The sequence below is a fragment of the Equus quagga genome, chromosome 4 (assembly GCF_021613505.1).
Source record: "Equus quagga isolate Etosha38 chromosome 4, UCLA_HA_Equagga_1.0, whole genome shotgun sequence".
NCBI lineage: Eukaryota > Metazoa > Chordata > Mammalia > Perissodactyla > Equidae > Equus > Equus quagga.
Genome location: NC_060270.1, coordinates 41,671,506 through 41,695,095, shown reverse-complemented (window position 1 = coordinate 41,695,095; position 23,590 = coordinate 41,671,506). Strand labels below are relative to the sequence as shown.

Below are 23,590 nucleotides of genomic sequence, written 5' to 3'. Positions count from 1 at the left end.
AAGAGGACCGAGGAGACACAAAAGGCTCCTGTGTTCATTTAGAAGTTGAGAGTTTAAAAGGAAAGTTTCATAATATAAACTTTCTAATTCTAAAACTTCATAAATACTCTCATCGTGAATCAATTTTGCAGCAAAATTTATGAAAGCAGCTAATCTTAAAGTTTTTGCCATTCTGTTGGTTTCTGCCCACCCTCCACAATTATCAGTATTATCTCCAAGTGTCCAAGTCATTTTTGTTTCTAATAGTTTTTCCCTCTCTTACTGTCTCCTTGCAAATCCAGAATTATTCAGACAAAGGCCCCTCCCTCCTAAGGTATTTTTGTTTGTAAGTGAGCATAGGAATCGACTCTAGCTGCAGCAGCAGAGTGGATTAGGGTTTATTCGTATGCCTTTTAGAGATTAATAGCAGCTAGTATATAAAAATATATTGGTGACAAATGTTGTTGAATCCTTTTATTACAAGGAAGAAAAATGAACATCTCAAGTAACTACTAAAGCACAAAATTAAGTCATCAACTTCAAACTCTTAACTCCTAATTCTTTGCTTAATTCCTGCTGCTTTTCGAAAACAATTAAGGTTACTACAAATTGTTTTCTTTTTTGGTATAATTTCCTGTGTCATGAGAGATCATGTGCCACTACTACCATCACCCCTAGGAGAGTAGAGTACAAAAGAGAAGGCAGAACTAGGCAGAGTAGAGAAAATGACTTAACTATATAACTCTGGTAATTACAATATTTAATTGTAAATCAGTGGCTGTGCAAAAAACCATCTAAAGTTTAGCTAGGTCATTGGAAAGTAAGTTGGATCTTTGGAAAGTTTTTTAAGTCTTACGATATTATCTAAATATTTTTTCTTTTAAATAAAAAGCTTTAAAGTTTAAATAAAAAGCTAATTTAAGTAAAATCATAGCATTTTTATTTGTACTTGGCAAAACTTAGATTCAGGTTTATTATAACTCTGCTTGGTTTTTTTTTTAATAACAAGCCTTATAGGACTATATGACTCTTTAAACTATGAGCATGTTCAACAGTAATAAAATTAAAATGTAAAATAAGAGAGAATGGGCAGGAATATAACCTTAAGAAATTCCTGTATTTACCAGGGCAGGTAGAAGAAAAGATTCCGTTAAGAGAAATGGTCAAAGGGTAGGAGGACCAGAGTAAGTGATGCACAGGACCCAAGAGGGGAGAGATTCACAAACAATTTATAGTGTCTGGTGCTTCAGGGGGTTTAAGAGCATAAGGACTGTGGAAAAGCCCTTGGGTTTGATGATTCATGATTAGCTTTAAGAACTGAGTCAGTAGAGTGGTAGACATAGAAGTTAGGCTACAAGGAATTAAGTGAGGAAATGAAACCAAGTGTAGGCTATCACTCTTAGGAATTTAAGAAGTAAAGGAAAGGTGGAAAGAATGTACGGTAGCTTATGAGAACAACAGACCGTGACAGACCATACCTTAGTACTTCCGTGCCAGTTGGAGTGTTAGGTTCTTTTTTTATTGTCTCTCTAAATCCTCACATCTCCACCAGTGACTACATCATTTTTAATATTCTGTGATGAATAGAAAGTACCCATAAAGCACTTCTGCTGTTTATCAAAGTATGGTTGTGTCAAGGAAGAACATTTGTGTGTTATTTGAGTTGTGAGATGAACTAACTGCTTTTTTCAGAGAACACCCTTTTTTACTTAATAAATAATAGACAAGCTCTAGTTAACCAGACATGGGTATTTGGCAGCATTTTCTTGAAAATGAACAATATGAGCTTCTCTCTTCAAGTAGAATAACTGACAATATTTGTTTTCAGTGATAAAATTTGACCTTTCACGCAAAAATTAGAATTTTGCAAAACTTGTATCCACTGCTGTGAGCATAACAGCTTCCCCCCAAAGGAAAGACTTTTCTGATGAGATCAGTGGTAATATTAATAATTGTGATTTTTTCATTGGTATAATGAAAAGTATCAACATTTGAAACATCTCCATAACTCAGTGAACTAATACCATCTGGATGACCAATACAAGATATTATAAAGTCATAGAGAGGTAAAAGTTCTATTCAGAGGCAAGATAGACAAATCTATTTTAATGTAACAGAGTATGAAAAGTTTATTGATATGGTTTCATATTTGATATTGCAACTTGAGAAATTCTCTCATCAACTTTTGGAATAGTATCAAGGAAAATATCTACAATTAACTGAAAAGGCTGTTACAATACTCCTCCTTTTTCAACTACGGATTTGTGTGGGGCCAGATTTTCTTCATATGCTTCAATTAAAACATTGCATTAGTATGAATATAGAAGCATATATGAGAATCCAGCTCAGTACTATTAAGTCAGACATCTATGTTTTTTTTAATATAGAGTTTTTTGTTTCATAAAAGATGTTATTTATTTACTATATGAGTTTATCTTTAAATGAATTAATAAATATTTTAATTTTTTATTTTCTCCATTTTAATTTCTAATATCAATAGATGTGACTCACATAAATAAAAGCTCTTTGGTGTCTTCAGTAATTTTTAAAAGAGCAAAGGAGTCCTGAGACCAGAAATTTGAGAACTGCTGCCCTAAAGCATTAGTTAAATGTCAGTTAAACATCTTTAAATTCACCTGTATTTTTAAAGTCATAAATGTTTATAAAATTTTAATTGCCACAATAATTTTCATAATGCTTTCTGATACATAAATAGTTTTTCAATTGAAGGTTATAATAAATGATGGCAGATAATTTTGAGGATTTTTCTAGGAATGTTTGTCATTATAATAAGAGGAAATTAAAATTAGGTTAAGGGGGTAAATGTCACGCATGGCAGATTTGCAAATAGAATATTCCTGTATTAGCCTATTAAAATATTTGCTATTTCAAAGTTCCATCATTTAATTGCAAATATCTTGATCCTTTTTTAGAATGTTACCTTACGGTTGTCTGTCAATTGGTGACTGCGTGGGACTTATTGAGGTGGTGAGAAATTCTCACACTATTATGCAAATTCAGTGCAAAGGCGGCTTGAAGGGTGCACTTCAGTTCAACAGCCACACGCTACACCAGTGGCTCAAAGACAAGAACAAAGGAGAAATGTGAGTTTTCTGCCTATGTTAATCTAAGTTTTTGTTAGTGTTTTAGTGGTTGTGTATATTTCTCTGAGTTAAACCAGAGAAGACAATTGTACCTACTTTGGAAAAAAATACGTTCAACCTTTGAAATATTTGAGATTATTGTGTTTAAATGATCAGAATTGCTTATAATTTGGTGAAATCATGTATATTCAACTTAGGTATTCAAATGTGTTTTTCTTATTGCTTATTCTTTTTTAAAATAACATTGCACGTTCAAAATTTTACTTCACAATTAGAAAAAATTTAATGACATGTTAAGTATTTTTTCACTATATTAAGAATTATGCTTTTGTCAGAGAATATCTAGAAATTTCCTTAGAAACCCTTGAAAAGTTTACAATCTCAAAATTCCTCAGATCTTTGACAAAATTACTTCTTCCTCTTAATGTCAGTGATTGTTTTCATTGTTTTGATACAGTCTGTGACCATCTTTTCCCAGTTTGGACTGGATCACTCTTTATTTCCACACTACTTATGAGGTGTTTATTTCTTCTTTGTAGATATGATGCAGCCATTGATCTGTTTACACGTTCGTGTGCTGGATATTGTGTCGCTACCTTCATTTTGGGAATTGGAGATCGTCACAATAGTAACATCATGGTGAAAGATGATGGACAAGTAATAGCTTTCTCTTTTTAAAATGTTTTGGCGTTCTTAAATGTATTAATTCAGGATATTGTATTTCTGCATTTGTCAGATTATAACATAATTTCTTATTTCTGAAAGCTGTTTCATATAGACTTTGGACACTTTTTGGATCACAAGAAGAAAAAATTTGGTTATAAACGAGAACGTGTGCCATTTGTTTTGACACAAGATTTCTTAATAGTGATTAGTAAAGGAGCCCAGGAATGCACAAAGACAAGAGAATTTGAGAGGTAAGCTCAAGAAATTGAAAGTACAAATAGAGTTCTTGCTGCTCTATCAAAAACAATTGATATTTTTCAAGCAATTTAAAATAATAGATGTTATATTAACATTGTAGCATAAACTGAATGTTTCAGTATATTTATTTTTACTTACTTATTGTATAATGCTGCAAAGGAAATGGAAAGAAAAACCAATTTAATTTATGTAGTCAAGTAAGGCCTAAAAACAAAGTGATCCTTAAACTTCATAATACATTAAAAGTTTTTATTTAGTGCTTTTGCTGTTTGAATAGTTGGGCTCCACCTTCTCTGTAATGACAAATAATGTATAGTGCTTAAGACAACATTTTTTAATTTCAGGAATTCAGTCAACTATAATTACCATGTTTATTTGTAATTTTTCTTGCTACCTTATGGTATGTCACTAGTCTATCTTAAACTGTAGAGTACTTTTAAAAAGCTTTTATAAAATTCTGTTTTATCTATAACTCAGTCCTGGCCCTGCCTAAACCCTAAAGGCTTTAGTATGGACCAATTCATACATTTAATAAATCCTTATTAAACTCCTAAGGTACCAGGTATTAATTTAGGTGCCGGTGATAAAGCAGTAAACAAAGTCCTCATGGACTCACGGAGTTCACATCCTAGTGTGGGGTAAAGGAAAGAGAAAGTGTTGGTAAGGGGAATGGGGAGAGGATGCGATTTTTTTCTAGGTTTGTCCAGGAAGCCCTCTGTAATCGTGTGACGTTTGAGCAGAGACTCAGTATGAATGCATTTGCTCCATACTGACCAAACTATTCTCATTACTTGTAGGTTTCAGGAGATGTGTTACAAGGCTTATCTAGCTATTCGGCAGCATGCCAATCTCTTCATAAATCTTTTCTCAATGATGCTTGGCTCTGGAATGCCAGAACTACAATCTTTTGATGATATTGCATACATTCGAAAGACCTTAGCTTTAGATAAAACTGAGCAAGAGGCTTTGGAATATTTCATGAAACAAATGAATGATGCACACCATGGTGGATGGACAACAAAAATGGATTGGATCTTCCACACAATTAAGCAGCATGCTTTGAACTGAAATGATAACTACGAAACGGAAAGCTCAATATCTGGATTCTCTACTGCACTGTTAATAACTGTCAACAGGCACAGACTGATTGCATAGGAATTGCACAATCCATGAACAGCATTAGAATTTACAGCAAGAACAGAAATAAAATACTATATAATTTAAATAATGTAAACGCAAACAGGGTTTGATAGCACTAAACTAGTTCATTTCAAAATTAAGCTTTAGAATAATGCGCAATTTCATGTTATGCCTTAAGTCCAAAAAGGTAAACTTTGAAGATTGTTTGTATCTTTTTTTAAAAAATGAAACAAAAAAACCCCAAAATATATAGAAATGATGGAGAAGGAAAAAGAATGATGTTCTTTTTTTGTCTTGCAAATGTTCCGTTTTGAAATGTGGACACAACAAAGTCTATTATTGCATTAGGTCCAAGTAAACTGGAGTTTACTGTTAAATTTACGTTAAGATTGGAAAAGAATGAAAATTTCTTATTTTTCCATTGCTGTTCAATTTATAGTTTGAAGTGGGTTTTTTGACTCCTTGTTTAATGAAGAAACATGCTTGGGGTGGAAGGGACTCTTAAGATTTCACCAGAGACTTTTCCTTTTAATAAATCAAACCTTTTGACAATTTGGGATCTTATCTGCAAAGTTTTGGAAGCAGTCACAAATGAGACCTGTTATAAGGTGGCGTTTTTGGGTTTTTTTCTGGACAGTATTTACAAGAATCTGATTCTTATTTCCCAGGGAAATTCTGGGCTCCCACAAAGTAAAATAATCATCATAGAGAAAGAATGAGCAGGAATAGTTCTTGCTCCAGAATTGTACAGTATTCACCTTAGGTTGATTTTTTTTTCTCCTTTTGCAATTGAATTGAATACATTTTTCATGCATGTTTTCCAGAAAATAGAAGTGAGTATTAATGTTATTAAAAAGATTATTTTTTTTATTAAAGGCTATTTATATTACAGAACCTATCATTAATATATATTCTTTATTTACCTGATCTGTCCCATAGTCATGCATTGTTTTGCACCCCAAACTTTTTATTGTTTGTAGCAGCATGGTCAGCTTTTCTCTTGGTCTGTGGGTGAGGCTCAGGCACTATCCCGTTTATACCAATAACTAGTGTATAGTTATTTATGGAAAACAGATGAAAGTTTATCCTCTTTCCTTTCATTTCTTTCTGTTTCCACATGAATCCCCCATCTTCCATCCTCTTTTATAGTTGAGAATGCCTCCATCATATGAAATAGTTACCCAATTAACACAACTTAGAGTATCTTCCTGATTGCTCAAGCGCTCTACCGAGGTATGCTCATGAATGCTACTTTATAATATGGGGGATAGAAACCAGGAACTTGTTACCTTGTAGGCTATTTATCCAATATCTCAATAAGAAAAAGAGGACCTTAAACCATTTTAAGATCATGTCCAATTTCCAAGTGGTCAGGGCTCACTGTCCAACTTTATTAAATTGCATTTGAGCAAAGGGTACATTCTTAAACATTTTGAAAAACATTAACCCAAGCTGTAGGGGCTAATGCTAGTCATCAGTCTAGAATCAGGTATTTTACTCAGTATTTGAAATGAATCATTAATGCCCTAGGAAATAGCTTTAGCAAATGTCCAGGTGCCACACCAGGAGAAGTGCAGTAATTTAATGACAGTTTTCTAGATTAGGCATATTATTGGAATTCAACTTTATAAAGAGTGCACATTGTATACTCTAGAAAAACAGGATCACTTAAAAACTCTTCATTTATGAAATCAGTTACCTATAGTAGAAGTCTTGAATAGTGAACAAGGGACTCTAATACAAATACTCTTAATATTTGGTTATTTTAGAACCCTTAAAGGGCATAATTATTGAAGATTTAGGTACTTCACTAAAGCATGTATATAATATTGCCAACAAGAAAAATAAATTTGAGGATTAGGGGAACTTCTCTAAACTGTCTTGGGGGATAGTTAAGAAGAATTTAATCTCTGTCTTAAGCAGAAAACCAGATAGATTCTTTTGCAGATATAGAAGATTTCATAACTTATTAAAAATTCATGATTAACATTTTGTGTCTTTTAGATATATTTAGTTAATACATACTAACATCCCAGTCTTTTCTATGTCAGGGATTGATTACAGAAAAACTCAGTGAAATGGTACAAATCTGAAACTTTGATGGTGGAAACTGATAAGTTTTAACAGAGACCCGTGTTTTACCCAAGTGCCAAAAAAGCTTTGAGCTTCCTTGCACAAAATTTACACAATTCTTTGCATTTTTCGCATCAGTCCAGATAGTCCCCTTCCCCTGGGACCTCTCCACCATTAAAACACAAGCCACATAGCTTATTTCATCATTTATATTTATTTTCAAGAGTTACAACCAGATTAATTCTGTTTGAAGTATAGACAAGTTTTATAAAGAATATGTATTAAATGATCTAGCTAAAAGCGAATTTTAAATAAATCCAAGCAGAGTGTAAGCAAACAACATTAAAAATAAGAAAAAAGGGACAGGTAGTGTTCAGAAGGTAAAGAATCAAAACTTGAATTAAATGCTACATGGGGTGACTAGGATATGCTTCAACTCAGTGATAATATAGCTGCTTCCAAGTATTTCCGGATCAGCGGTCAATTCCGATTGGTCAGTTTCTATGGAAGACCATCCTTGTCGTTGAATATGGTATAACTGACCATTGGCTCTACAATTTCATTTGGTCATTTGAGCAATATTTCCTTCAATGACTATTTTAGAGAAAAAAATAAAAGCAGGTTTAAAGGAAATAAAAAAATTTTAAACACATTCCAGCAAGAAATAATCAACTGTTTGAAAATCATGGTTTTAAGTTTTGATCATATTCTCAGCTATACAAAATCATTTATTTTGAAGACTTTTAGACTGCTGTTAATTTGAAATCTGTTAATCATATTGTGGAATTTGGTTTTTTAAAAAAGATGTTTCTAATTGGATTTTTTAAAGAAGAATGGAATTTGATTGCTATTTTATGATAGAACCTCAGCTTTTGGTGGTTCTTAGTGTCCTGTGTAAAACTTACTGTCAAAGTAATCAACTTTGAGGTTTTCCCTTCTACTCTGCTTTATATTACAAGCCCTTTAGGAAATGAGAACCTGGTGAATATACAATGAATTGTAAAATATTTTAATGTGTAACTTTTTCAACTGTGAAACTATGACTATTGGTTTTTTGATGAAAACAGCTGCTGATAAAGTATTTTGTGTAAAGTGTAGTTCTTATTAACCAGGAAAATAATCAATGACTTGATTAGAATGTATATACCATCTTGGATTTTATTTTAAATTTATTGGTGATTTTCACATAGGTAAAACACAGTCCATCTGTATTCTTTTTTCCATCAAAAATTGAGTGATGTGGCATTATAAAAGAATTATGAGGAGTCTGTTTTAAAGGCACCATAGATATTTCACAGCACATAAACTGGGATTTCTTTCTTAATGATTTTGTAATCTGTTTAATTCATATTCTGACCAATAGCCCATGCTTGCCAACTCTTTGAAGGCATTTAATTTCCAGCATTATTTTAAAGCCAGCAGGTTAACTTTTTCTGAATAAGTTCCTTTTGTTTCTATGTCTGCATAAACTGCAGACCTGGGCTGGACCCACACACTCAGAATCCACCTTAGAAAAATTGATTTTGATGTCCAAGACATCACTAAAATATTTCAGTTTAAAGACCATTTGTGGCATTGATGGATTGTGGTGCTTCTACTATTTAAAAACAACTTTCATACTTAAGATGTTTTTGAGAAGAGGGGAATGTGGAGGGAGGGGGCAGAACAGGGAGGAGTTGCTTGAACAAATTACATTCTTCATATCCATCCTGCTCACATGGGGCACTAAGAGAAGACAAAGTTGTGAGAGTATATTGTGCATACCATGGGAGAATTCACTCTTCACCAAGAATGGGATTGTGAAGGCTGAACTATAAGATTCAGCATTGACAGGGTCCTCAGATATTAATTCTTGGTGACAGAGAGTAATACAGCTGGGCTGTTTTGTAAAATATAAACACAAACCATTTTTATTTTTTATCCCATTAAAAATCGTAAATGTATCTTATATGCTATGGCCTGGGAAGCCTTTTTTCTTTTCTCTTAAAAGTTATTTTGACTTTCTGAAAAGATATATAGGGTTTAGCTCAAGGTAACTATGGTCCTGATAGAATTGGATTGGTAACTCTACCTCAGAAGGTTAGTACGGAAAAAAAGAGATGTCACAATTCAATGCTTCGGGCTCTGATATTACAGAAATTTGCAGAGCACTGTATTTTAGATTTATAAAGTCAGAGTTGGCATGCCTTGTTTTTAATGGCAGTGGAGACATTAAGAAAATTCTTTGGTTAAAATTTAATCATTGCTCCAGCCATTTGGAAAAGGCTATAGTGCCAGGAGGTTCATGGTACTAGATTCTTGAATTCGGCATTTGAAATGAATTTCGTTCTCTCTTCTTCCTAATTGGTAAAATAGATGTGTGTGTATTTGCACACATTTCTACCTGTATACATGCTGCTTGCTAGCCCTAGTCAAGAGGCATATTTCACAAAAGGTGTAAACATCAAGGTTCTAAAATTCACAAGAGTTTAGAATTGATTAGGAGTTTCCCAAATTGGGCTGTTAGTTTTTAAATAAGCCTCTTTCATTCAAGTATCCCACTTGATTAGGGGTCCGCACTTCCCTTTCTTGCAGCACTCTTCCTTTTGCTTGGTTTTAGAGATGTTAATATTACAGCCGCACTAGTTGGCATAAAGTGACAGGAGCCAGAAGGACATTTTCTGACTTAATTTTACACAACTACATATAGAGTTTTAGCAGGAAGAAAAAAAGTAGAATCAGTCCGTTGTACGTTTAGTAGAGTTGGGTAACTAATTTTGACTACCAACAGTAGACTCCATTCCTCGTGTTGGTAAGTATGGAATGACTTTTTTAGTGCATTTTGTAAGCCAATTAAGTCCATTTAATCTGTCACTACAATAATTTTGTGGTTATGCTAAGAACCATGTATGTTTTTAGGTGATTCTTATTTTTGTTAATCCTAGGTTAGCAAGGAGGCAGAAAACCATTGTTTTATATTTTCTCAAAATAATAAGACTAAACTCCTTAATTCTAGTATGAATTTCCAAATGTAGTCATAATCTACTGATTTTATAAGAAAAAGCCCCTTATCAGATTTAATTTATGTTCCTAAGAGTGGTTGGAGAGCTTGGCCTTTGTCTGATTTCTAGAAATGTTTTTGGCTATGGAACCTAAGTTTCAAATGCAACTAATGATTTCAATGTGATTCAGTCATCGGACTTAATTAGGTTCAATAAAATCTACAAGAATATATCCTTCTGGAACATAACATAACACTGTAATCCCTTGGGGGATGTGGCACAACCAAAAGAAGATTCCTAACACATCAAATGTTGACCTTGGAAGCTTCGAAAAGGAGCTCCCACCACCCTTTTTAGCCCCATTTATTATTGTAGCAGATCTATTTCTCTCTATTTTGTCATTCAGTGAATTGAAGTCCTGTGGTATACTGCATTAGTTAGGAGGAAAATGTCTTTCAATGTTCATTTAATGATGGCCCAAAAAAGTATTTGACACAGCAAGATGCATGTGTTACTGTAATGAGAATATAGAATAATATAGTGTCACTCAATTTAAGACCTCTTCCCAGTCTTGCTGTTCCTAGCAAGAAGTTTGGCCTGTGACTGCACTTACTGTTTGTGCTCATCAGAAACTGTCAATGTCTGCTTTTCTTTAACTTTGCAGTCTGTAACATCATGCTCTTTATTAAAAAAAAAAAAAAATTACTTTGACTTGTGTCCAAACAATCCTTAGTGTACTATATTTTTTTTTAAAACTGTGATAATTATATTTTGTCATGAATACTTAAAAGCAAACCAGTGTTGCTAATAATCAAAATTTAGCTTAATTTGAGTACTTATCAATAATGATTAAGAATAGTTGATGGAAAATCTGAAAGTATTATGCCTTAAAAGTCAATTTTTCTGCCCCGGTAGAGTGATGAATATTAGAGAAATATCTTTAAATATTAACTTCCTTTAAGCATAGAGAATTATATGCTTGCATTTTAAGTAGAAATATATTTATACACTACTTGTATGAATGTGTATGTGTAGATGGCCTTTTATTCAAGTCTCTTGAAGACCAGAACCTAAAAGCAAAGTTAGGCTAGAAGCAAACTGGTTTTGCTTTCAGCTTTGTAATCCTTGCAGAAGGTGAGGATTTTATTGGTAGGGTTCTTATTGGACCTGTAATGCACATGGGCAATAACATGTAGTACTTCTAAGCAATTGACAGCAAATAATTACTGAAATTTCTGCCAAATGCTTTGAGTGCCTTTGAATTAACATTGTTCTCAACTGACTTTGTTCTTCAAGCATAACGTTGCCCTTTCCTGAGAGGAACCAAGTAGCCACTCTCTGAATGGAAACCTGTAGTAATTGAAACACTTTGGGTTTCACACTTTCACACACTTTAGGTTTCCAATTAATCGTTTTGAATTTGTTAGGAGAAAACCCCCAAGAGTTGCATATTGTTAGACGGGTGTCAAACTTAATAAGAAATGGAATAGAGATGTGCTCTCTAACTTTAAGAAATCTATAGAATCTCAGTTTGTAGAATGATTTAAAATGTGTATGCATACATATATTTTATTACAGGGAAGTCTTTGCTATACAAAATAATTTACCACAACCTTTTAAACGGCACATTCTGGACCGATGCATATCATATTTAGCCAAGAAAAGGTGAGAAATCCTCTCCTGCAGCTGCCTCCCCAGCCCTGAACCAGCTGTCCAGTAAAGGTGCGAAGCTGCCAAGGCTGACTGAATTTTTTTAAATTTTCTTAAGCATTGTATATATTTAAGGTTTACAATGTGATGATTTGATATACATAGTGAAACGAATACTACAGTCAAGCTAATTAACACATCCTTTCCTCACAGTTACTGTGTGTGTGTGTGTGTGTGTGTGTGTGATGAAAGCACCTGAAATCTACTCTTAGCAAATTTCCAGTATTCGGCACAGTAGTCAACATGCTGTACAGTAGTATTTGTTTTGTAACTGAAAGTTTGTACCCTTTAACCAACAACTCTCCATTTCCCCTACTTTCCCACTCCTGGGAACCCCCATTTTACTCTCTGCTTCTACGTATTTGACATTTTTAGATTCCACATATAAGTGAAATGCAGTTATTTCCTTTCTGTGTCTGGCTTATTTTACTTACCTAATGCCTCCAGGTTCATCCATGTTGTTGCAAATGGCAGGATCTCCTCTTTTTTTTTTGCTGAGGAAGATTTTCTCTGAGCTAACGTCCGTGCCAATCTTCCTCTATTTTGTATGTGGGTCACCACCACAGTGTGGCCACTGACGAGTGGTGTAGGTCTACTGCCCAGGAACCAAACCTAGGCCATTGAAGCCAAGAGCCAAACTTAACCACTAGGCCATGGGGCCGGCCCCCAGGACCTCCTTTTTTAAGGCTGAATAATATTCCATTGTATGTATAGATATACACATTATATGTATATATACCACAATTTCTTTATTCATCTGTCGATGGCCACTTAGGTTGTTTCCATGTCTTGGCTGTTGTGAATAATGCTGCAGTGAATGTGGGAGTGTGGATATCTCTAGGAGGTACTCATTTCATTTCCTTCAGGTATACATCCAGAAGAGCCATGAGGCTGACTGAATATTAAAACTTAGAAGATTTTTTCATCTACTAACATTTTAGGGCACCTCTACTAGGTGCCAGAAACGAAGGCGTTTCACATACTCTACCTTGTTCATTCTGTAAAATAACCCATGAAAGAAGAGATTATCCCCGTTTTCTGGATGAGAGAGGCTTGAACAGCTAGCTGAACTGCCCAAGGATACATAGCTGAAAAGTTAATTATGGCCTACAAATTCAAATAAATATTACTCTAAGACACATGTTCTCTCCACTATTTCACACTAGAAACAGAAAAAAACACCAAAATTGTTCATTACTACTTGAGTCAATATCGCTCTGTTTAATTATTCAGTTTAAGTAATTTGTGACAAAATTAATTGCTAAAGGCATTAAATTGACTTGGAATCAAAGTTTCTGTTTTGATTACATATAAAAGTTGCTTCAAAAGTCTGTCTATTGCCCACGATGTACGATTTTTTAGTACAATTTTAAACATACTTTGAGGCACATTGGTTTTCAGAACAAACTCTGTTTTCACCTCATATGTTCAGCTTAATCTGGAAATCATTTGTTGGAAAAGTCTTGTGACGTTCATTATTTCATAACCTTGGCTGATTCATTGATTACAGATAATTGCTGACGATCCTTGTGGGACTTCTCTGCGATGTGGATTATCTGAGATGCAGGTTAAATTCCATCCACTACAGCTTCTCCCTACTTCGCACATTTCTAGCCATCTCTCCCACTCCCACCAGAACATGCACAAAGAATAAAATGAGCTTACGGAAAGCATAATTAACTAGAAAAATGTTGCTGAAAGAAAAATTACTGGTACATGACAAGGTTAAGTACAAATAACTCTAAGCTTAGTGAATTTTCTAGGCAGTGGCTTCCTTCCTTTATCATGAATGAAGGAGAATGGTAGGTCCACATTTCTGAAATTACCAGATTATTATCTTCCTTTGGTGAATGAACTGTTCTTCACTAAGAATGTTTTGGAGAAATGCCTTCATGTGAACTACATTGCATAGAACTAGGCTAGTTGTTCAGGGCTCCATAGGTTAGATACCCTCAACGTTCATTTCCACAGTGACACGTTCTAGCTAGAGCTGAAATTAGACAAAGCGCAACTATCTTGAGTTCATTTTGCCACAAAGGAACAAAAAAAATGCTTCCTTGGTTCCTGTAGAAAGAGCTTTGGAGTAGAAAAGACAGTGAATTTGTATTTATTTATAGAATAAATAGAATACACAATAAGGGGGTTTTTAAAAATTTCTTTCCCACATGAAATATCATACTTAACTTTAATTGCCTCTACGTGGTCAGTTTGCAAGCAGCTGTAACTATGTGCTCAAGTGCAGAAACTGCAGGTATGTGAAGGCCAGGACTTTAATTTGGTCCCCATCTTAAGACTTCTCTGCTCCTTCCCTTGCTCCTCCCCGCACTCCACAGTTTGAATGGATGCTGTCCCATATGAGGTACTTGGCCACCTGCCTCATCTCTGAGCGCAGCGCTGTATTTTTCACAGAGTAGGGACAGGTGCTGTGTTAACCTCACCATGCCAACAATCAGGGCGCCACCTAGTAGAGTCAGTGAAGGCCAAAATAAACAGTGGAAGATAACCATTTGGTCGTACTTTTTTATGAGAATGACATCTTTGGATTGGCTGGCTGGAATGTAGAAGCACGAAAAGGGGGTCCCATTTTTGTGATCGAAGAATTCCTTTATGTCCAGAGCCCTGCTGAGCAAATCATTCCTCTCCCAGTGGCACTTAGGTGTATGAAAGCACTAGGAATACGGAGGAGGAAGAAAGGTGAGGGCACTGTTCCCAACAGGGATCACTTAAACAACAGTTTTATTTCTGAAATACAGCTTCAAGCTATTAGGGGTTTCCGTTTCAGAAGGTGATGAAACCTATGACATAGCTTAAGGGGAAAGGATGGTAGGAGGGCACAGAGTGAGATGGCCATTTCCAGGCACTAAGCAAGGATGTGGGGAGGAATTTTTAGAATAAATACAGAAGAGGCAGGGACCAACTTCATAGAGACCATGCTCTTCCCCACATGCAGGTCCTCAGTCTCTTCCTGGACAGTAAATCAATGAATCCATCTGTCCATTCAACAAATATTTATTGAGTTCTCTACGTGCTTTCAATACCTATTAATGCCTGCATTGTCTCTGTCGTGACTTCCTGTAGTAAGATCTTACCCTAAAGGATGGCATATTGAGGCTTTTGCCCTAGGCCCACAGAGAGGGGCCCTACCTGGGCTCTGGTTCCTGGGAGGCAGAAACAGTGAAAAGGAGGGAGCTCTAGCAGTTGGTGACTTTCTCAAAAAAGCTTGCAGTTTATTATCATATCCACTAGACAACGCATTGTAAAAGCACCTCCAAAAACGCTGAAGGCCTTAAAAATTATTCCATCCAAAGGAGAAAACAAGTCATCAGATTGAAATTAGTGTTTAAGTAAAGATAACAAAATGTAACGTGTCAACTAATGTAATACAGCTCAACTTTTATAGTTAGATGTAAATGTACACTTTAAATCAAATGAACCAGTTGAGTAACTTACAAAAAATCAAAATTATAATTCTTTAAATTTCTTTGATAAGGAAAATTACTTGCTTGATTTAAGCTGGACTGCGAGTACATTTTAACATTTTTGATAGGATGGGGGGGTGGGACCCTCAAAAGCAAGACTGCCCACAAATACTGTTTCATTGGCTCAGGCTAGAAAGTCCAGACACCCAACTGTGAAATTGGAATAATTCCTCTTTCTGTGTACCCCACTTTTCCTCCAAGAATGCTTTTAGCTTCATTTATCCTGATTTGACCTCTGTCAAATCATTCACGGGAAGGAAACATTTATCCCTAGAGATGGCCCTGAGTCCTGCCCCCTGCTAGGGACAGACTGGCAAGGAAGGGTTGCTGTAATTAGAACTCTTTAATTGCATGAACTTTACATTACCTTGGAATTTATCTGGACAGCCTCTTCGTTATAATGTAGGAGAGCTTTCTGGCCTGAATGGGTGAGGTTCACCAACACCTGGAGACACGGGTACTTGCCCTGGCCTCGGCAGTCCACACCGCAGGGGAATCCACAGTCCATCCAGTCATCTGTGATATGCGTGTGGATGATGGTGCAGTTTGATTCTTCTCTCTGAGTGCTTCAATTTGAAAAAAAAATTATTTTCACCCTGTAGAAAATTTAGTTCTATAGCTCTAGTGTGGTAACCTGGGGCATTTGTCTTTTCAAGGTAATGTAGGACCGTTACAGGAGGCACAGAACGATTAGGGAGCATGGAGGACACTGAAAGGGGAGGAACAGCAGCAAACCATGAAGTTCCAGCTCAATTATGACCCTCCTGACATATTTCTGAACTACACCAGCCTTAGAACAATGGTTTTCAAACTTGAGAATCACCTGAGTGTGTTAGAATAAAGAATTTATTAAAATGCGTTATTCTATACCTTCACGCCCAGAGATTCGGGTTCGGTTGATCTGAACTGAGGCCCAGGAATCTACATTTAATAGGATTTAAGATGCAGGTATTTGGAGAACCATACTTTGAGCAATATTACCCTAAATACTATAACCACCAAGATTCACACACACTCAGAAATCTTACCATCTCTCATGCATCATCATCTCAAGATGCACCATTGGCTTGTCCTGATGTCCTTTGCAAGGAGTCCACCCTTCCACAGCGCTCTTCGTCAACATAGCCTCCCAAAGCTCTGGTAACAAGGTGCAATTCCATTCACCCACTCTACTTCCCTTTAAAGAGGCAAATGCAAACCATACAAGGACAGTCTCATTAAAAAACTTACCGTGTTTTGCTATTAGTAAGTTCCTCGAGGTCAAGAGCTACATCCAGTTCATCTTTATGTTCCTCAAAGCACAAGGCCCCTCACATAGTAGAGGCTCCAGAAGTGTTGTACTGAATTCAATTTTACTTGGAAAACGTTCCTGGAGAACTTGCACATGTACCACATACACAGAAAGTCATAGATGCAATGAGAAGTGGTGGACAAATTTCCTGCCCCTGAAGACTTCGTGGTGATGTAGATAAAGGACGTACACGTATAAAGTATTAGAGGACAAGTCCGACGTAGTCAACGAGGGTGAGAGGAAACGCTCTGACTGAATATGCAGGCCCAGCTCCTCATGTACCCTCACACGTACATCTAGGTGGGTCCCTGTGTTTATTCCCCGGTGCCCTAAACACAAGTTAGATTAGCAAATTCTAAAGTTAGAATGTTTGAAGGCATCATACTGCACTCTCATTAAGATCTTTGACCATAAGTAATCATTTTTCTTTATTAATGTAACAAACCTGAGACACGCAGTTGAGTTTATGATGATCTCAAGGCCCAGGATATAAAAAAAATCACTGGATATGGCCTTAGAAGAATAAATGTTGGGCAAGTAAAAATACAAAAGTGGGAAGGCCAGCCCCATGGAGTAGTGGTTGAGTTCAGCATGCTCCACGTTGGAGTTCACAGGTTCAGATCCTGGGTACAGACCTAAACGTCGCTCATCAAGCCATGCTGTGGAGGCAGCCCACATACAAAATAGAGGAAGACGGGCAACAGATGTTAGCTCAGGACCAATTTTCCTCAGCCAAAAAAAAAAAGTGGAAAATAAGGTTTTTCACAGGTTTAGCATTGGCCTGCTTTTTTACAAAATTAATTTCTATACTTATTTAGACTAGGCATCTTAATATATTTAGAGCTGTCTGCTTATCTCAGTTAGAACATAAGCTCTCTAAATCCTAACCAAGTGCCACAATGAGTATGACTTGAACCTTGAAGATTTCCAGAAGCTCCCAAGTAGAGGGTGGGGCATTCTGTCCTATGCACAAGGGCCAGGCCAGAGCCTTTCAGGTGGAACCAGGGACGTATTTAGGGCTGAAAAAATGAGCACGTTCTTTCAATACCACTGCGTGTCAATTTGTCTATGAATAGACAAAATGCACCATTTGATCGTGAGATGGGGGTTTATGGGAGTGGAGATAGGTACGCACTATCCAAGCCTCTTCACTGTCATCTTCCGTGGAGCAAAACTACTCTCTGATGGCACAAGATCGCAAGGCAAGAGAGAGATGAGAACTCACCACGTCTAAGCATTCAATTACTTTAAGCAAATAATTCCCAGAAATGCCTAGAAAAGTAAATTTTAAATATGAACAAGTTTGGTGCCAGCTTGCAGAAGGTATCCTCAAAGAATATCCCACATATACCACAGTTTTTAAAACTAAACTGACCTGCACACAAACGCACACACACAGTCACATATTTATTCAACTTATGTAGATAAGTGTAATGCAGATATATAGATATAGATATATAGATATATATGAAAATGGAGTAACAGGAAAAGGAAGATAGAAAGCTAGGATAAAGTCAAGAATGAGATACAAACATGTAACCTGTAGACCATAAGATCCCTTATAGTTATGAGAACTGGGCCACAAATTTGGCTCTGAGCTTCCTAGCAGCCAAAGCAACAAAGGAAACACAACCAGATACAAGAGTCTTGGTGTCCATTGAATAAAAGTAAGCTGGTTGATCAGGAGCAGAACAGGTTCTCCTGGTACTAGTACCCAAGAGAAAATTCCCCTGGGAGCCTTCTAATTAGTGGCACTATGTGCTGTAGTGGATGATGACCCCCCCCCCCATTATTGCCCTTACAATGGTAACCCAGGAATCGTGGGAGATGAATCTGATACATAACAAAAGCAGAGCACCCACTTCCTTTTCTATGACCCCTTTTATTCCCTGAACTCCTAGGCCTCCCTCTTTCCATTCCCCCCGGGCCTCCTGGTGCTCTTTGGCTAACCAAAGGTAAAGTGTCCCTTGCTTTCCCCCTACCCAGCCCTGCCCTCCCCAAAACTACCCCACGTTGTGTGAGCCGTCCTCCCAATTAAACAGCTCCTCCTCGCTGTAACTAAAACCCAGCCTCCTCATTGCAGCAAATTTCACCAAAGTATTAGGAGGCAAAGAGTCTTATGTCAGACTCTTTACTGGCTATGTGACCTTGGACAAGTTACTTGGCCTCTCTGAGCTTTCTCATTTATAAAATGAAAATTAGAATAATAAAATAATGCTTCCATCATGGGTTTGCTGTAGGTTTAAATATGATAAAATATAGTATATATTTGCAATATACTATATATTTAATAAATGTTAACTGTTTTACATGTCTTTAATAAGGAAACTAATTAAAAGAAAAGGAAGGAAACTAATACTTATTGAGCAACTACTATGTGCCAGGTAGGTGTTGTCAAGCTCAAAAAACTCAGACTTAAAAAACTTTTACTGGGCCAGCCTTGGTGGCCTAGTGGTTAAGTCTGATGCACTCTACTTTGGCAGCCCGGGTTCAGTTCCCAGGCAGGACCTACACCACTCGTCTGTTAGCAGCCATGCTGTGGGAGAGGTTTGCATACAAAAAGAGGAAGATTGGCAGCAGATGTTAGCTCAAGGCAAATGTTACTCAGCAAAAAAAACTTTTATTATGCCCCTATAGAAGGTTTAAATTAACCCTTCTCTGGAATATCTGCTGTTAAAGGAAGAATTTATTACCTACATGAATATTGAATTTGTGGATTAGTTGTTGGAAGTATTTTTGAGATTGGAGGGGAGGAGCAGCAAGGGACCATCTTCCACTTTCTTCCCACCTCCTCCTGCCCACCCAGCTGCCTCCCAGCACTGAGAGAGGAACAGGTGAGTCTATCGTGCGTGTCCTGGATAATGGTAAGGAAGGCCGGAGAAACCAAAGCCAGCCTCCCCCTCTCCGACCGTGCCTGTGTCTGATCTGCACTGGAAATTCTGGGTCTCCTTTCTCTGTTTCTTACCTGAGCATGAAAGGCTTTAGGATGGTTATCCCAAGCAAGAAGAACATGAGGACTGAGAAGCCCATCATTGTAAACCCCAGCAGCATGGCTCGGTCCTCTCCCGCACTGGACGGCAGCTTCTTGTGCACATCTGGTGGGTCTCCATCATTGTGTATCTTTCTCTTCCTCTCTGAGGCAGAAGAGGCTGTCCTTTGGGGTAAATGGGAGGGAGATATTTCAATAAGCTCATAAGCAAGTGGGGACATTTACGAACCCATGTGGGGTGGAGGCCTGATCCTATTAACCTGAGGGTTTGGGGCAGGTTCAATGCAACACAATGAGATCCCACGTTCAGGGCTTGGTGACAAGTCCCTCTAAACAAGCTAAAACAATGTATTATAACATTTTTTTAAAAAAGTAACCAACAATATTAAGGAATGTTGCCCAAAGGAAGTCATTAATCAATGACTAGAAAAGAATTACCTATAAGTAGTTTTCATTTGTTTTATATGAATACGTGTTATGAACTCACTTATCTGTCAGAGATACTGCACATTCCTCCTGAAAATATTTTCTACATTTTTTTAATGAATTCCATATAGAAAGAATGACTCGAAAAGTTCACATATGGAATTAACAGCATCCTGAAATAGTAGGTTTCACGTGTTCTTTCACATCCAGCTGTTGGAAGGCAGCATGTCTACCATGGGGCTTTCTGGCCCATGGCCCAGTCCACTCAGAATAAAGGAGGCTGCCCTGCCCTCTCCCCTTCCCGCACGCCACTTCTCCTCCCCTCTGTCCACTCACAGCTCTGCAAGAACGGCCCTCCGTTTCTTCTCCCTCTCTCTGCTCTGCTCCAGCCAAGGAGGTGATAAATTCTTTCACAATGGGGTGTCCAGTGCACAGCAAAGTCTAACACAAAGGTTGCTAACTGGTGACCCATGGACAGCATCCAGCCCACAGATATGTTTTGTTTGGCCTTCTCTGTAGTTTTTTTAAAATGTGGGATTAGTTGCTAACACTTGAAAAATCATGAAGTTTCTCATTAAAATGCTGATTGCTGACTTCTGAAAAAGTCACAAGGCCCACATTCCTGTGTACGAACAGCTGGCCAAGCCAAGGAGAGGCTGCCTCTGTGGACAGGGCTGTCTTCTCCAACTTGCCACAGTCCCACCGCTTCCTATGGTCAATGTCACTGATTGGCTCTTCCCTGCTTAGTAGGCATTTGAGTCCCAGGGGGATTTCTATTTTAAGAGGCTTAAGAAAATCTTAAGCCAAACAAATGTAGTTGTAATGGTAGAAACTCAGGGTCCATCAAGCTGTGTGAAAAGCTTACTAAATTTTGAAGCCGAGCAAAAATCCTGTCAAGAGAATTACTAGCTGTTTTCTTCCAAAAGCATGTTTTATACTTTATCCCACATCCTTCCCCCTTCCTCTCCCTGGCTCCCTGGCAATCTCTTCGCACTCCAAAGAGAGTGAGGGGAATGTCAGGCAATCCAGGATGTTCCAGGAGTCCGCACTGGGAGGCACTGACCTCAGAAGATGGCAGCACTCCTTGGCTAATAATACTTGGGGAATTGAGGACCCGGTTTGGCAATTTTTAGTCTCCTTTGGTATTTTACTCACCCTCTATCATCCCACCCTCAGAGAATGCCAGGGGAAAAAAATTAAGGAAATTTGAACCAGTACGTTTTATAATTTCTCAACAAATATGATAGATTAATCAAGAACAGAATTTTAGCCCTAAAGTAAGGTCTGGATATTGTGTAGGTTTCCAAGAGTCTATACCTGTAGTTTCCCTCATGTTCTGAAACTGAACTTCAGCCGCTTCATACCGTCAGGGGTCCTGGAGTTTTATCATGAGGTATCCAGGGAGGCCATGCCTGCAGAGGCTGATTAGGAGGCATCTCTGGCATTTCCAATGTATCGATTTAACATACCCAATTATAACTCTATGATATACAAAACTAGCATAACTGGATTCTGATCTAATTTAGGATTAAGACAGACCTGGTAGTCTACTAGACTACATTTTCTCTTTCTAATTTTTTTTTTTTTTTTTTTTGAGGAAGATTAGCCCTGAGCTAACTACTGCCCGTCCTCCGCCTTTTGCTGAGGAAGCCTGGCCCTGAGCTAACATCCGTGCCCACCTTCCTCTGCTTTATATGTGGGACGCCTACCACAGCATGGTGTGCCAAGTGGTGCCATGTCCGCACTCGGGATCCGAACCGGTGAACCCCGGGCCGCTGAGAAGCGGAATGTGTGAACTTAACCGCTGCGCCACCCGGCCGGCCCTCTTTCCAATATTTCTGTCCACTTTGTTCCGGGGCTTTATGAAAAGTTGAAAACCTCAAAGATCCCTTCTGAAGAAGCTATTTCAGGTTTGGGGGGAAGGATAAGATAAAATAATCGCTAAAAATGAATACACAGGTATATTTTTATTATTGTGAAAGGAATAGGCTTCTGTCTCAACCACACGGTGGACTGGACACCCACTCTAACTGCAGATAATTAAAAGTTCCGGTCAAAGCTTAGGAAAAAGTTGGAAATGCTCAAAGCACAAAGAGTCTGTGAAAGTAGAAACCCAGAGGGGACAGTGGACTGACGCAAACTTTACTTGGAGGGCATTTGCAGAACTTGGTGACCTTGAGCACGTCTAGAGGGGAGGGCACAGGAACAGGAGACAGTGCCCAGGGCCTATCCACGGTATAGGATTTACTATATCACTCAGCTGGAACCGGGACCACAGAGGACCTCACACTCAGCAGAAGGATGAGCTAGAAATAAGCACCTCCCACACACAGCTCCACAGGAGACCGCAAGGAAAATGCCTTCCCCAAACCTCAACACTGAGGAGAGGAGGAAAATTACAATCTCCCATGAGATTTTGTACCCTTAAGGTGATCCTCAAGAGAGTTTTAGCCTGAATTCACATGACCTGGAAAATCCAAAAACCTTAACCTAAGAATCCATTTACTGTTGTCTCAGGTACGTGGTGCTCTTGCGCAGCTGGCAGAAGCAGATGCGTATCTTCTCTGGAGGGGCTCCCTTGCAACCTCGGCCTCAAAGGAACCCTATAAAGTTTCAAGCAGTGTGTGTCTTACTCAAAAGTCATGAAATACACAATAAGGGCCTTTGAGTGAGAAAAAATAGACAACAGAATCAGAGCCACAAAAAATTTCAGATATTGGACAGTATATAAAAATGTATCTATAATATGTTTGAAGACATAAAGAAAGGATTGGAAATATCAGAAAGAGCAAAAGACTCTAAAATATGACCAAGCCGATATTAAAAAGAATCAAATAGAATTTCTAGAAATTAAAAATAAAATAATTGAGATAAAAACTCAATGGACAGATTTAACAGTAGATTAGCTACATCTGAAAAGATCATTAGGAAACAGAGAGCTGGACCTGGAGAATCATCAGAGTGTAATACAGAGAGATTTCTTTAATGGAAAATACTGAAGAGAGGTTAAGAAACACGGAAGATAAATTGAAAAGGTCTAACATGAAGTCTCTTCATAGTTCCAGTAAAAGAGAAGAGAAATAAGTCAGAAGCAATAGTATTTTAAAAAGATGATAAAATTTCAGAATTGAGGAGGACCCAGTCTGCAGATTCCAGAAGCCCAGTGGGATAAAATAAAAAGAAACCCACACCTAGACACACCACAGAGATACTGCACAGACAGCAAGACAAGAGAATCTTAAAAGCAGCAAAAGAAAAAGATAGATTAATTTCAAAGGAATGACAGGCTGAGAGCTTACTTCTTTATAAGAAGAATGGAAGCCAGAAGACAGGAATAGTGTCAATAAGCTGAGAGAAAGTAATCACAGAACTCTATACCTTGCAAAAATCTCTCAAGAATAAGGATGAAATAAAGACACTTCAGACACACACAAAACTGAGTTTGCCATCAAGAGACCCTCAGTAAAGGAAAAGGTCAAGTATTTGCGTCAGGC

General features: G+C 37.5%; 2 protein-coding genes across 3 annotated transcripts in view; one reads left to right on the top strand and one right to left on the bottom strand.

Annotated features, from left to right (window-relative positions):
* Positions 1–9,168, top strand: part of PIK3CA (phosphatidylinositol-4,5-bisphosphate 3-kinase catalytic subunit alpha) — a 73,138-nt gene extending 63,970 nt beyond the window's left edge. For both annotated transcript variants that reach the window (XM_046659096.1, XM_046659094.1), the window contains 4 exons: positions 2,913–3,083; positions 3,623–3,740; positions 3,849–4,000; positions 4,805–9,168. In XM_046659096.1, the coding sequence (XP_046515052.1) occupies positions 2,913–3,083; positions 3,623–3,740; positions 3,849–4,000; positions 4,805–5,075 (712 nt within the window). In that variant the 3' untranslated portion in view covers positions 5,076–9,168. The remainder of the gene's footprint in view (positions 1–2,912; positions 3,084–3,622; positions 3,741–3,848; positions 4,001–4,804) is intronic.
* A 3,933-nt stretch (positions 9,169–13,101) lies between these two features.
* KCNMB3 (potassium calcium-activated channel subfamily M regulatory beta subunit 3) overlaps positions 13,102–23,590 on the bottom strand; it is a 65,263-nt gene continuing 54,774 nt past the window's right edge. Inside the window, exons 3-5 of the mRNA XM_046659097.1 lie at positions 19,647–19,835; positions 15,758–15,956; positions 13,102–14,580 (exon numbers count right to left, since the gene is read on the bottom strand). Coding sequence (XP_046515053.1) covers positions 14,182–14,580; positions 15,758–15,956; positions 19,647–19,835 — 787 coding nt within the window. The 3' untranslated portion in view covers positions 13,102–14,181. The remainder of the gene's footprint in view (positions 14,581–15,757; positions 15,957–19,646; positions 19,836–23,590) is intronic.